A 13068-nucleotide genomic window follows, 5' to 3' on the forward strand; every position below is an offset into this window, starting at 1 on the left:
GTAAATGCTCAATAAATAAATATATATGTTGATTAGTGAATGAATGAATGAATTCAAAATATGTAAGGAGCATTTTACTCTAGGCCAGGTCCTGAGCTGGGCAGTGCTTGGGCACGGTGGTGACTGAGACAGCCCTAGCTCTGCCCTCAAGGGACTCACAGTCCTGTGGGGGAGGCAGGCCCATGCACAGACAACGATGACCTGAGTAGGCAGAGGAAGACCCATCGGGCATCAGGGAGGGCTTCCTGGAGGGGACAACAGACTGGAACATTGAAGGATGAGTAAGAAATGAACCAGGTAAAGTGAGGGGAGTGTTCCAGGTAGAAGTTCTGACAGTTTTCTGCTCCCTCCTTCCTCCTATTCCCACAACAAAGTGTGACAAAGTCCCCTCTGGGCTCCAGCAGCCCCCTGGTCCCCAGTGCCAGCCTTGACCACGCTGGGGTGTCACTGTCAGGGACAGATCTGTCGCCCCTCACTGACTGCCAGCCCTGGGAGGGAAGGGCCATGGCTGTTGTGGTCACTGCTGTGTCCCCAACAGTGCCTAGCACAGGGCCAGGCACGGAAGCAGGGGCTGAGGGAGTGTTTGCTGATTGAATATTAGAGTGATGTGCATGTGTGAGTGAAATAGTTGAAAGTGTATTATATGAAGGGGGTCAAAGATCAAACTCCTTAACTCCCAATTTCCCACCCTGGAAAGTGTTATCACTGGAGCCCCACTGCTGGGATTCCAAAATTTCCACTTCCTCATCTGTGCCTTAGTGTCCTTATCTGCAAAACGGTACTTCTGTGTAGGGTTATTTTGAGGATGAAATGAGATATTCACATACAATGCTTAGAACAGTGCCTGGCGTGTAGTAAGTGGTCATAAAATGTTCGCGGTCCCTGTTATCCAATCGTTTCTGATCCTTTGCCTTTTTAGCCAGCCTCCTCTCCTGTCCCTGTGTCTTATCTCCAGCCATTTGAATCACCAGGAGTTACCCTTCCCTGTGACATTTCATGCCTCTGCGCCTCTGCACATGCTGTTTCCTCTCCACTGGAACACCCCTTCTGAACTTGGCCACCTGCGGAACTCCTATTCAGCCGGCACCGCCCAACAACCATATTACCCCTCCAGACCCCCAGGTTTCAGAGGCCAGTTTTCTACTGCTCTGGGATCAAAGTCTCCTTTCCCGTCCCCCACCTTTTGACCTTTCCGACTGTCCAAGTTCTGGGGAAGTGGCCGGCGCTATGGAAGCATCCGTTTCATTGGGTCTCTTGGTGCTCTGTTGCCCCCTTGTGCCTGGCCTGAGACCTGCGTGGAAAAATGTGCCTAGAAAGTTCTACAGGAATAGTGCTGGTGATCCTCCACGTGCCCCCCAGGGTCACTCCAGGCCCTTCTCCTCCCACTCGGGGCCCTGGGAGGCTGCCCTATGCTGACTCCATCCATGGGGGTCCCTGGATCTCCGCCTTCTGGTTGGATTCTGCCAATTAGAGGCAATGATGGAAAATTCTAGGGTAGGAGGGGAAAAGTGGGGGTATTTATTTTCCAGTCCCCTCCCTGCATCCCTGCCGTTCTGGCAGTGGCTGCGTTCCTCTACCTCCAGCTCCAGGTCCTATGGGCTCCCCTCCCGCTCTAGCTTTCTGCCTGGAGGGTGGTAATGGCTCAGCTCCCGCTGTGCTGGTGCTCTGGTGCACCCCATACTTTGTGGGGTCCTTCGCCCTGCCCACCCCTCTAAAATGTCCCTTCATAAATGCTCCCAGGTAAACTCTTTGAGTGGCACCTGCTTCCTGCCTGCCAGGACCCCGACTGAATCACAGCGTAAATTTCAGATGAGCCCGGGAGAGAAGGGGACCCTCGCCCACCAGTGGCCCCAGAATTTCTCTTTAGGAGGAGCTCAGGATGGCCAAGGAGCTGACAGGAGGGCTCTGTGGGGCTTGTCTGGAAGCTGATAGGATGTATATGGGGCTATTTGTGGGCAGAGGCAACAGCCTTCGTGACATTTCCCTTGGAGCTATCCCTGACTTGAGGGAGGATGGAAGGAAAAAGGCTTTAATCCTGTGTGTGTTGGAGGTCACTTGGGTCCTGGATTAACTCTCTCTGTTTCTGTTTCCCTCAAGAGCCCTGAGAGGAAGTAAGTAATATGGATCAGAGAGGTGAAGTCACTTGTCCAAGGCCACACAGCGAATGATTATCATAATAGCTACCTTAAAAAAAAAAAACTGGGGCCGGCCCCGTGGCTTAGTGGTTAAGTGCGTGCGCTCCGCTGCTGGTGGCCCGGGTTCGGATCCCGGGCGCGCACCGACGCACCGCTTCTCTGGCCATGCTGAGGCCATGTCCCACATACAGCAACTAGAAGGATGTGCAGCTATGACATACAACAATCTGCTGGGGCTTTGGGGGGAAAAATAAATAAATAAATAAAATCTTTAAAAAAAAACTGTATCACTTTATTTATATGAAGTTCTAGAACAGGCAACACTAATTTCTGGTGAAAAAAGAAAACACAGAGTTGCCTCTGGGGGTGAAGTGGAGCGTGAGTATTGCCTGGAAAGAGGCAAAGAACAGCGTTCCTGGGTGATGGAAATGGTCCACATCTTGATTTGGGTGCTTAGTCACGTGGCTGTATCTGTTTGTCACAACTCACTGTACCACTCCCTTAAGATCTGGGCATTTTCATTTTTATTAAAAAAATAAATAAACAGGAAAGAATTTGCAAACCCAATAGCTGTCATTTTTGAGTGCTACATGCCGGCTCTGTCTGAAGTGCTTTGACCGAGAATGAATTCTCACGACCAGTTGATGAAGGAGGCGATGATGATGATTAAAATAAGCAAATATTTTTGGAACTTAAACTTACCATTCACGTTTTCATTCCCTGAAAACAACGTTCATCGCACACCCATCATGGGCTTGGTGGTCTTCTAGGCAACAGACACACAGCAGTAAACAACCAGATGCAAAAATGACCCTCCTCCTAGTGAGGAGGCAGATAATTAGAAAAAAATAAATGAAATTGGTGAGGGGGGGCCATGCTTTACAGACTTGTCGGTAATGACACCTTGAAATGATATCCCCATGACAAAGGGACTATGAGGGACCGCATGGACAAAAGAGGAAACTGAGGCACAGAGAGGTCACTAGCCTCAGGTCTGGCCAAGAGGCAGGGCTGGAATTGCACGTCCCAAGACTCCTTCCAGGAATGGCTAACAGACCCCTTTGTTCTCTCCCTTGGGGGGGGGGGCGGGGTATGCAATGAACACAAAGTTAATTACTTATTGGGGAGACTTATTGGGGTCTCCGAAGGGAGGAAATGGCTCAGCTCAAGAAAGGTTAATGGGGGAGCCCCTTTTCCCCCATAGCCTAGAGTTTGATCAAGTTGGAGGTGTGGGGTTGGAAGGGGGTAAGCAAAGGGGTTAATGAGATGGGGGCCTCCAGGCTGGGGGCTTGGAGGGGTGGGGCGGTTCCAGCAGCAGGTGAGGTTTCCCCGCGCTGGAAGCCTTTATTGGGGTGAAGGCTTACTGGGGTTAAGGGGCGGTGACAAAGGAGGGGTTAATGGGGGCGGGCCTGGCCGGGGCGGGGCCTCGGCGGGCGGCTCAGGCTGGGGGCCGGGAGGAGGCGCCGCCGGGTCCCTGCGCCGCCGTCGAGCGCAGACCCCGCAGCCGCCACCCGCCCCGTCCAGCCGCGCGCAGGTAGGCGCCCCCTCTCCCGCGCCGGGCTCGGGCACCGCGGGGCCCTCGTCTCTGTCTCCTCTTCGCGTCCCCGCGTCGCTGCCTCAGTCTCCCCCGCCGTCTCATCCCCGCCCCTCTCCGGGTCTGGCTCCGCGGCTGACTCCGTCTCTGGGTCTCCATCTCTCCGCCTGTCTCTGATGTCTCTCTGTCTCTGCGGTCCCTCTCCCTCTGGGGGTGTCTCTCCTGCTCCATCTCTGGATATCTCTGTGTCTATGTCTTTATCTCTGTCTCTGTCTCTCTCTCTTGTCTCCGTCTCTGTTTGCCTCTATCCCCCAGTCTCTTGAGGAACTCTCAGTCTCTCCGGATCTCTCTGCCTCCATCTCCACGTCTCCCTGTCTCTGCGCATCTCTTTGCCCTTTCTCTTCCTGTCTCTCTGTCTCTCTCTCTGTCTGTATCTTAGACCCCGTTCTGGCTCCTTCACCCTGTCCTCATCTCATTCCAAATCCTTGGGCATCCAGAGCTTTCCCTGGGCTGAGGAGCTGCTTGGGAGCGGGTAGGGGGCAGTAGGGTGGCCACCTGGGGCAGGTGGACTCTGAGTGACACTGTGACCCTAGCGCCCCTTTCACAAAGTCACCCCGCTACTCTTGAGGTCTCACCCACCCCACCCTCCAATTTCAGGAATTCCTGGCTGGGGGGGTGGACTTCCCTCCCCACTTCCTCCCTTCCAGGATTTGGCTGGGTCACTGTTAACTCCTTCCTGCCTTGGCCTCATTCCGCCTTCTTGAACTGGACATCCCCCCCCCAAACCAGACTGAGGGACAGCTCTGGAATTTCTATGAGACATCAGTGCCGGGATGTGTGTTGTGTACTCTGGCGGGATGTGCGCTGGGGGATTTGCTTGTGGGCACAGATGGAGATGATGGGGGCCACATCCCTCAACTCCCCCTCCAGGGCCCACCACCGGCCTCACTCCTCCTGAGCCCACCAAGAGGGCGCCCCCACCCAGCTCTGTCTCTGTGGATGAACTTGACTTCAGGTTTGGGGTGAGGATGGGGAGGTTTTCCTTTCTAGGGGGGGTCCCAGTAGGAGGAGATGAGAGATACTGATGGCAGGCTCTTGAACTCTGGGAATCATACAGTCAAGAACCCTTGAATGTGAAGTCTTTGAATGGAAGGACCTAGAATGTGGGAATGATCAGATGGGAAGACTGGGAATGCCCCAACCTTCCAGTCAAAGGTCTTGAGGATATTTGAATCCTTCAATCCGAAAAGCTTAGTGTTGGAATCTTGGCAGTTTTCAGCATTCAGTTGCGAGCTCAAAAGGGCTCTCGGAGCCATCTAGGCCAAGCTCTCATTTTATGGATGGGGAAACTGAGGCCCCAGAGCAGAAGTCCCCACAGCGAGTCAGTGCCAGGCTGGGGGGTTGGGACTCCAGTTCCGCGGAAGCCCAAATCCGGAGATCTGCCTTCTTTTGCTGCCACTAAGTCGGATTAATTTGGGAAAGGAGGTCTTCACAGGGAGGAGGGAAGAATGCCAGGGTGAGTATGGATGGCTGGAATCCAGAAGGGAATGTTTCAGAAGCAGAGAAGAGAAAATATTTCTAAAACCAGGGTGGTGGGGAGTGAGAGGACAAGAGTTGGTTTGGGTGGAAGGGGTGGGCTTTCAGAGAAGGAGGGCAGAGGGGAGGGGCAGTGGGGGGGCAGGGATTAACTCCCGCCTGCTCTGTCTCCTGACCCTCCCCAAGAAGCCCACTGCTCCCTCGGGATGGGGCCTATAATTTGGTTTGTGTCTAGACAAATAATAACTCAGCTGGTGTGAGGGAGCGGGAGGGATGTGGCAAGCCTTGCTGGGCAAGGGGTAAGGAGGCAGCCTGCGCTCCTAGTGTACCCCACTCCCATGCGGTGAGAATTTAGGGGGTAGATGGAAGTGGTTTCTAACCGCCCCCCCCCATCCCCTGTGAATCCTTAATGTCTTAGAATTCTGCAGACTCTTAGAACTTTAGGCTGCTGGAATGTTAAAAAACAGATAAGGGGGAAAAAAGGAAGTGAGGTCCACCGTCTATAGAGTACTCACCCATTTCTGTAAAAAAGAAAAGGGAAATACGTATTCGTGTTTGCTGGGCAAAGATAATAGTCACTGAGCATTTAATAACAGATTATGAAAGTCGTAGAACGTTAAAAAAGATCATAGAGCGTTCTAACAATAGGACTCCAGATTCTTGGAATGTGAGACTCTTGGAATATTGGAAACTTAGAAGAGTAAGGGCATGGGAAGCTGCGGTGATAATAATAATAGAATGGAAGGGAGGTAAAGCTCTCGAATGTTATAAGAATAGAACAGTAAACCATGAACTGGACTAACAATAGAACCCGAGGATTTGAGAACGGTAGAATCTAGAACATCAGCGGGGTAGAGTCGGAGGACTTTGGTGTCCTTTCCAGGTGGCGTGGGTGTGTGGGGGGATGGGGACCTGTTTGGTGGAAATGGGGAAACTGAGGCCCAGAAGTGTGGTCAGCGTGGCCTGACTGCCCCCTGGTTTCCGCCAGCCGCCAGGGCACCAGGTGGGGAGCGAGGCGCGGTGATCACATTTCGTCCCCTAATGAGCAGACCGGAGCTGGCCGGTCCCCTGGGGCTGTTAGGGGAGGGGGGAAGCAGGAGCCCGCAGAGGAGGGAAGTAGGGGAGAGGCAGCCTGGTGCTTCTGGGACGAGGCTGGTGAGTGAGCCGAGGGTGGTGGGGGATGTGGGGGGCTGCTTCACCTCTCCCTCTCCCTCTCTCAATCCACCCCCACTGAGTCCTTCAGCCTTGCTGGATTTCGGGGTGGCTGGCGGGGCGCAGGGACTTATCTGGCCTGAGCAGCTGAGGCATAAAGTTGGGGTTGTGGTCTGACCAGTCCTTCCCGTCCCCCCACTATTGCTGCACAGACGGGCTTATCTCTCTTCCCAGCCCCTCTGGACAGGCCAGCGGGGCCTGAAGAGGGGAGTCTGTGGGACGGGGTGGGGGCTTCTTGGGGGGGCTGTGAGATTTGGGGGTTGACTCCCCAACAAAGCCTGATAAAGGGAGGCAACTTAGATCCCAACTCAAGAGGGTCTTGACCCTGGGGGGTCCGGGCCAGGGGGTCAGGCGATGGAGCGGCATGCAAGACACCGAGGTCACTTGCTTTTTCGTGGTGAGAAAGTCCGTGTATCTTTCAGCAGATTCTCCAAGGGAGCCGGGGACCCCAGAAAGACCTGAGAAAAATTACAGGAGGACAGGGTGTGAGGAGAGAAACCATTCAGGGAGGGGGAAGTTCTTCGGTTAAGAACACAGGAGGTCTGGCCTGTCTTGACACATCACGTGACTAAGACAACTGCCTTGCCTCTCTGGGCCTCAGTTTCCCCATCTGTACCTGGAACGGGTCAGAAATAGCCTTGCGCCCCCCATTGTCGCCCATGGGCCTCGCAATTCCCCGTTGCGTTGTGGAATTCTAAGAGTCTGCTGTTCTGGACCGTCTTTTGGGGGTCGGCAGAACTTAGGTGGGGGAGAAGAGAGGGCTGTCTGAGTGTCCCCCCATGCCCAGCACCCCTAGGAAGTAGGTGGGTTGAGGAGGAGGGACAGGAGGAGGGAGGGGTGAGCGCCCAACTGGTTCCCCCTGGAGGAAATTAGCAATGGGAAGTGTATTTCCTCTGTGTGCATAAGTCTGCTGCCTGTGTAGCCACTCCAGCCTTAGCTGAACCCAGAGGGTCTGGCGGGGGAGGAGGCACAGGGAGCTCCCAGCTCTCGGTGCCTCCTCCCACTATGACCTGGTTCACTTCTGGCCTCAGCCCTCCCATGCCTGTGGAACAATGACAATTGTTCAAATACTGCACATTTTATAGATGACATCATGTTCCACCAAGGGTTTTCATATCTGTGATGTGACCAGTATAAAAGTTGTGCCCCCCTCTATACAGAAGGGGGAACTGGGGCTCCTGAAAGAGAATTAATTCCCTCACGGTTACAGGAGGAAGGGGAGACCAAGGGCAGAGAGAGGAGGAGACCGAGGGGCAGAGAGAAGGGGAGACTGAGGGGCAGAGAGAGGTGTTTTGAGTGAGTTGGTCTGGGTGGGGGGGTTTGATTCGAAGGGAGGCACTGGATTGTACTGTTCCAGCAAAGAGCAAGCTCCCTCCATCCCAGCTCCCCAGGGTCCAGGAGCCTCTGTCTGTGTGTCTGGGGTGGGGGCAGCCGCTCTGTCACTGAGGACCCCACAGGGGGTAGGACTTACTAAGCAGGACTCAGCCCTGACCTTTCAGAGTCAATTATGTAGCGGATAGATCTTGCCATTCTCGCTTTTTCTCTGGGACCCCGCAGGGACTGGTTTGAGCCTCAAGTGGGGGGTGCCGCTGCCTCAAGGGGAGAGGGGGCCTGCATTGGGGGATGGGCTGACCAACGCATGTTCCTTCAGTCCACAGTCATTTATTGAGTGCCTACTGTATGCCGGGGATGCAGCAGTGAACACGAGGTCCCTGCCCTCCTGGAACGTCCCTCTAGACAGACAGACAGACAAAAACAAGATACAAGGTGAGGAGCGAGCCCTGGGAGTGGGTGGGCGGGACTCTGGGGAGGGAGGGCCTCTGTGAGGAGGTGAAGGAGGTGAGGGAGCTAACCTGAAGATCTGAAGGAAGAACCGTCCAGGTGGAGGGTATGATTTCCGTGTTAGAAAGACCTTCCTGCCTGCCACGTGGGAAGCGAGTTGAAGGAAGCCAGAACGGCAGCCAGGAAAGCAGTAGGGAGGCTACTGCAACAGTCTGAGCAAGCGGTGATGGTGGCACAGAGCAGGCAGGGCCAGGGGTTTCAGGGAGACCTGCGCGGATTCAGGATTTATTGTGTAGGTAAGCAGAACCAAGAGGACTTTCACATGGAAGGATGCTCAGGCATCGGGGAGGTCCCCGAGGACCTGCTGTGTGACTTGGGGCTCATCCCTTCCCCTCTCTGGGCCTCAGTTTCCTCATCTGTCCAATCCACTCAACCAGTGGTTTTCAAAGTGTGTCCTGGGGATTCTTCAGAGGTGGCCTCCCTCCCCCCACCTCGTCTCATCTAGAGCCCACAGCAGCTTCCCCTTTTTGCTGTCTTAGATGGGGTTCCCAGTTAAGATCTTGTGGTTTAAGTTTTCACAGCCTAAAAAACGAAATCTGTGCAAACCCCTGGATGGAGTGGCTTCCGAAAATGCCTCTGATTCAGGACTTTGCTCCCCTTCCTCTGGGGCTGACGATAGTCAGGGCCTTGGTCCATGACTGTCCTTTGCCCTGTGCACGCAGGTCTTCCCAGGACCAAGGGGGTGACAGCCTCCAGGTTCTCACTCAGGAAAGCTGGAGGGGAGTGGGAAGACGCGATGAAGGGAGCGGTGCCTGAGGGAGGGAACGGAAGGCTCTGATCCCAGGGCTTCCCCTTGCTCCCCGACCTTGATGGAGTGAGTCCGCAGCTCCTCCTCTCACCTCTCCCCCACCCCGCCCTCTGCAGCTAGGGTTCCCACCCCCACTGTCAGCCCAGGGTCCTTCTCTGTCCACTTGTTCTTGGGTGGAAACAGAGGCACAGGCTGGAGAAAAAGGGGCGAGAGCCGAGATTTCCCGTCTTCTGTCATCAGGACCTTGGACAGGTCTCCGAACCGCTGTGTGCCTCAGTTTGTCAAGTAGGGGGAATAACTGTACTTTCCTTGTGAGGGTCTTGAAATTTTAATGAATTGATACCCGTAAAAGTGCTTAGAACAGAGTCTGCTATGCTATGTAGTAAGGCTCAATAAACTTTAGCTGTTATCACCACCATCATCATCATTGTCAAGAATGGGGCGTCCTGGTTTAGGAGTGGGAGGCTGGTCCCAGCCTTGGTTCTGTCACTGCCTTGCTGTGCCTCCTTGAGGGGAGTGACCCAGCCTCCCTGTCTGTGAAATGATAGGGTTAGACTAGTTTAGCAGTTCCCAAAGCATGATATGATATTTGTACCAATTTTACATGGTTTCCGGAAGCAAGTTCTAAGATCTGAGTTGAGTCTTTATTTTAACCTCTATTAGGGAAAAAATATATCTGGCACCTCAAACCTGTGGTTTCAGAGATCTGTTGCTTAGAATGGGGCTCAGTTATGCATCACCAGGGTGTCTACCCTCTGCAGCCCACAGAGTCCAACTCAGGCGAGGGGTGTGGGGAGAAGGGAGCAGTCCATGACTCTCTCACCACCTTCCTCTCTCCCCGCAGGCACTGCCAAGTCAGCTTCGAGCTGTGAGGTGTGGCCAAATCTTTCAACTGCTGAGCCCCACCAGGACCAAGCCGGAGCCCCTCCCCTGCCCCTTTCAAACCCCCCTCCATCCTCTCCTTCCTCTAGCCCTGACTCACCTCCTTCCTGTTTCTTAAACATCCCCTTCCCACATCCCCAGACTGAGCCCTTCCTCTCTGTCCACCCCCGACAGGACACTTCCTTTTCCGTGATCTTCTTCTCATCAGTTACCTTACTTATTTCCCTATTTCTTATTGTGGTCCTAGGAGATACCAGCACCCCCGCCCACCTTGTCTGGTCTTTTCAACACTTCCTAACTCTAATCTGTCTTATCTCCACACTACTCCATATATTTCCTGTGTCTTCTAAAACATTCCACCCCATCATTACTTCAGCATGGCCACACTTCCTTCCTATACGCTTTACAAATATCTCCCTTTCACCACTGCCCACTGATGCCTTCAACCTCCTCTATAAACACTCCCCTCGGCCAATTTTTGTGTTACCCCAATACTCCCTCATTTACGCTCGGTTTGCATCTATAAACGCCTCCTTGACAAAGCTCTTTCTTAATCCTGCCATCCCCCAGACCTCCCTCCTGTCGTCATTCTATCCCTCCTCCAACTTTTGCCTCTGAAGCTCTATCTTCCTGCCCAGCCTGGCCCACGATTCGCAATCAGTCTCATCTCTTCCCCTCGGACTGCCTGCCACCATGTTCCCCTGAGCCTCCCAGGAGGGGGCTCAGGGGGCCCAATGGCCTCCCGCCCCCTGTGGCCCCACAGCCCCTGTGGGCCGGGGGAAGCGCCTCGAAAGCCCCAGTGCCGAGGATGGGCAACCGCACGTGGGAGGGCTGCCACGTGGACTCCCGCGTGGACCACCTCTTCCCGCCGTCCCTGTACATCTTCGTCATTGGCGTGGGGCTGCCTACCAACTGCCTGGCCCTGTGGGCTGCCTACCGCCAGGTGCGGCAGCGCAACGAGCTGGGCGTGTACCTGATGAACCTCAGCATCGCCGACCTGCTCTACATCTGCACGCTGCCTCTGTGGGTCGACTATTTCCTGCACCACGACAACTGGATCCACGGGCCTGGCTCCTGCAAGCTCTTTGGGTTCATCTTCTACACCAACATCTACATCAGCATCGCCTTCCTGTGCTGCATCTCCGTGGACCGCTACCTGGCCGTGGCCCACCCACTGCGGTTCGCCCGCCTGCGCCGGGTCAAGACGGCCGTGGCCGTGAGCTCCGTGGTCTGGGCCACGGAGCTGGGCGCCAACTCGGCGCCCCTGTTCCACGACGAGCTCTTCCGTGACCGTTACAACCACACCTTCTGCTTTGAGAAGTTCCCCATGGAGGGCTGGGTGGCCTGGATGAACCTCTACCGGGTCTTCGTAGGCTTCCTCTTCCCCTGGGCCCTCATGTTGCTGTGCTACCGGGGCATCCTGCGGGCCGTGCGGGGCAGCGTGTCCACGGAGCGCCAGGAGAAGGCCAAGATCAAGCGGCTGGCGCTCAGCCTCATTGCCATCGTGCTGGTCTGCTTCGCGCCCTACCACGTGCTCCTGCTCTCGCGCAGCGCCGTCTACCTGGGCCGCCCCTGGGACTGTGGCTTCGAGGAGCGTATCTTCTCAGCGTACCACAGCTCGCTGGCCTTCACCAGCCTCAACTGTGTGGCGGACCCCATCCTCTACTGCCTCGTCAACGAGGGCGCTCGCGGCGACGTGGCCAAGGCCCTGCACAACCTGCTCCGCTTCCTGGCCAGCGACAAGCCCCAGGAGATGGCCAACGCCTCCCTCACCCTGGAGACCCCGCTCACTTCCAAGAGGAACAGCGTGGCCAAGGCCCTGGCAGCCGGCTGGGCGGCAGCTCCGCCCATGCGGGGGGACCAGGTGCAGCTGAAGATACTCCCGCCGGCACAGTGAACCTCAAATCATGCAGAGCCCCCTCCTCAAATCTCATCTCACACCCCCTTCCGTTTTGGTCTGGTGTATGCAAATTGTATGTAAATAAGGCTGTGTTAATATTCACTAGAATATAAAAAAAATAGGAAAACAGTGAGGTTGGTGTGTCACTGGTCAACCATCATCCTCCACCATGACCCCCTAACAATTCTGTTGAACTGTGCCCAGCACTGTGCTGGGTGATGCTGGTGACACAGTGGTGACAATGACAGCCCTGGGTCTGCCCTCACGGACTCCAATGAGGGAGACAGATCTGTCCCCGGACAGTGGTGACCCAGAGTGGGCAGGGCTCAGACAGGGGAGCCCAGGGACTGAAGGAACCCAAATGGGCATCTGACCCAGTCTGGAAGTCAGGGAGGGCTTCCTGGAAGAGGAGACCAGTAAATTAAGTCACATATTTCGTTTCCAGGAGGTAAAGACAAAAAGAGAAAAAAGTTAGGATTATTTCCAACAAGTGGGTGAGAGTCTGTGACTCAAGGGGAAAGTGGAAGGAGAAATTCACTGAGTGTGGAGTGATCACTTTTGCCCTTGGGAAGTTTCCGGTCATATAGGCAGAGACAGCATGACAGAGTCATTCTTACTTTCTAGATAAACAGCATCCTCCAAGTCAGGACTGAGGAAGAAGTGGGAGAGTGTCAGAACCCACGTGAAGAGCAACCAGGGCAGACGAGGAGGAGTGAGCTGGGCAGACTCAGGAAGGGGTCTCAGGACAAGAGGAAGGATATTTATTACTTCATTCAACAGAGATTTATTTATTTATTATTCATTCATTCATTCATTCATTTTTTGAGGAAGATCAGCCCTGAGCTAACATCCGCTGCCAATCCTCTTCTTTTTGCGGAGGAAGACTGGCCCTGGGCTAACATCTGTGCCCATCTTCCTCCACTTTATATGGGACGCCGCCACAGCATGGCTTGATGAGTGGTGTCTAGGTCCACGCCCGGGATCCGAACCTGTGAACCCCGGGCTGCCGAAGTGGAGTGCATGAACTTAACCACTACGCCACTGGGCCAGCCCCCCCAACAGAGATTTATTTGTACCCACTGTCTGCCTAGCCCCCTGGTCAGGGGAACAGCATTGCAGACAGAGGGAACAGCAATGCAAAGCCCTGGTATAAGAGAGCATCTGAATTCGGAGGGACAGCAACTACAGCCGTGTGGCTGGAACAGAGGGTGGGCAACGGGGTGGGAGATGGGACTGGAGAGGGACAGAGGCGATCTTTCGGGGCCTCGTAAGTCCTGGT

General features: G+C 54.7%; 1 protein-coding gene and 1 long non-coding RNA gene across 4 annotated transcripts; both read left to right on the plus strand.

Annotated features, from left to right (window-relative positions):
• The first annotated feature begins 3598 nt into the window (after nt 1-3598).
• Nucleotides 3599-10583, plus strand: LOC147912856 (uncharacterized). 3 transcript variants are annotated; one of them, XR_015549479.1, is made up of 3 exons: nt 3599-3669; nt 8069-8184; nt 9852-10583. It is a non-coding gene; the product is annotated as an uncharacterized LOC147912856 (long non-coding RNA). The 3 variants fall into 3 exon arrangements; XR_015549481.1 differs by lacking the exon at nt 3599-3669 and adding an exon at nt 4449-4691; XR_015549480.1 differs by lacking the exon at nt 3599-3669 and adding an exon at nt 6294-6360.
• Nucleotides 10584-10612: 29 nt separating this feature from the next.
• Nucleotides 10613-11786, plus strand: GPR4 (G protein-coupled receptor 4). The gene has a single exon (XM_004440158.3). It carries the CDS (start codon nt 10698-10700, stop codon nt 11784-11786), a length of 1089 nt encoding a protein of 362 aa, XP_004440215.2. The 5' UTR covers nt 10613-10697.
• The last annotated feature ends 1282 nt before the right edge of the window (nt 11787-13068 follow it).

Source organism: Ceratotherium simum, chromosome 33, assembly GCF_057802395.1.
Source record: "Ceratotherium simum simum isolate JZ-2026a chromosome 33, ASM5780239v1, whole genome shotgun sequence".
NCBI classification, from domain to species: Eukaryota; Metazoa; Chordata; class Mammalia; order Perissodactyla; family Rhinocerotidae; genus Ceratotherium; species Ceratotherium simum.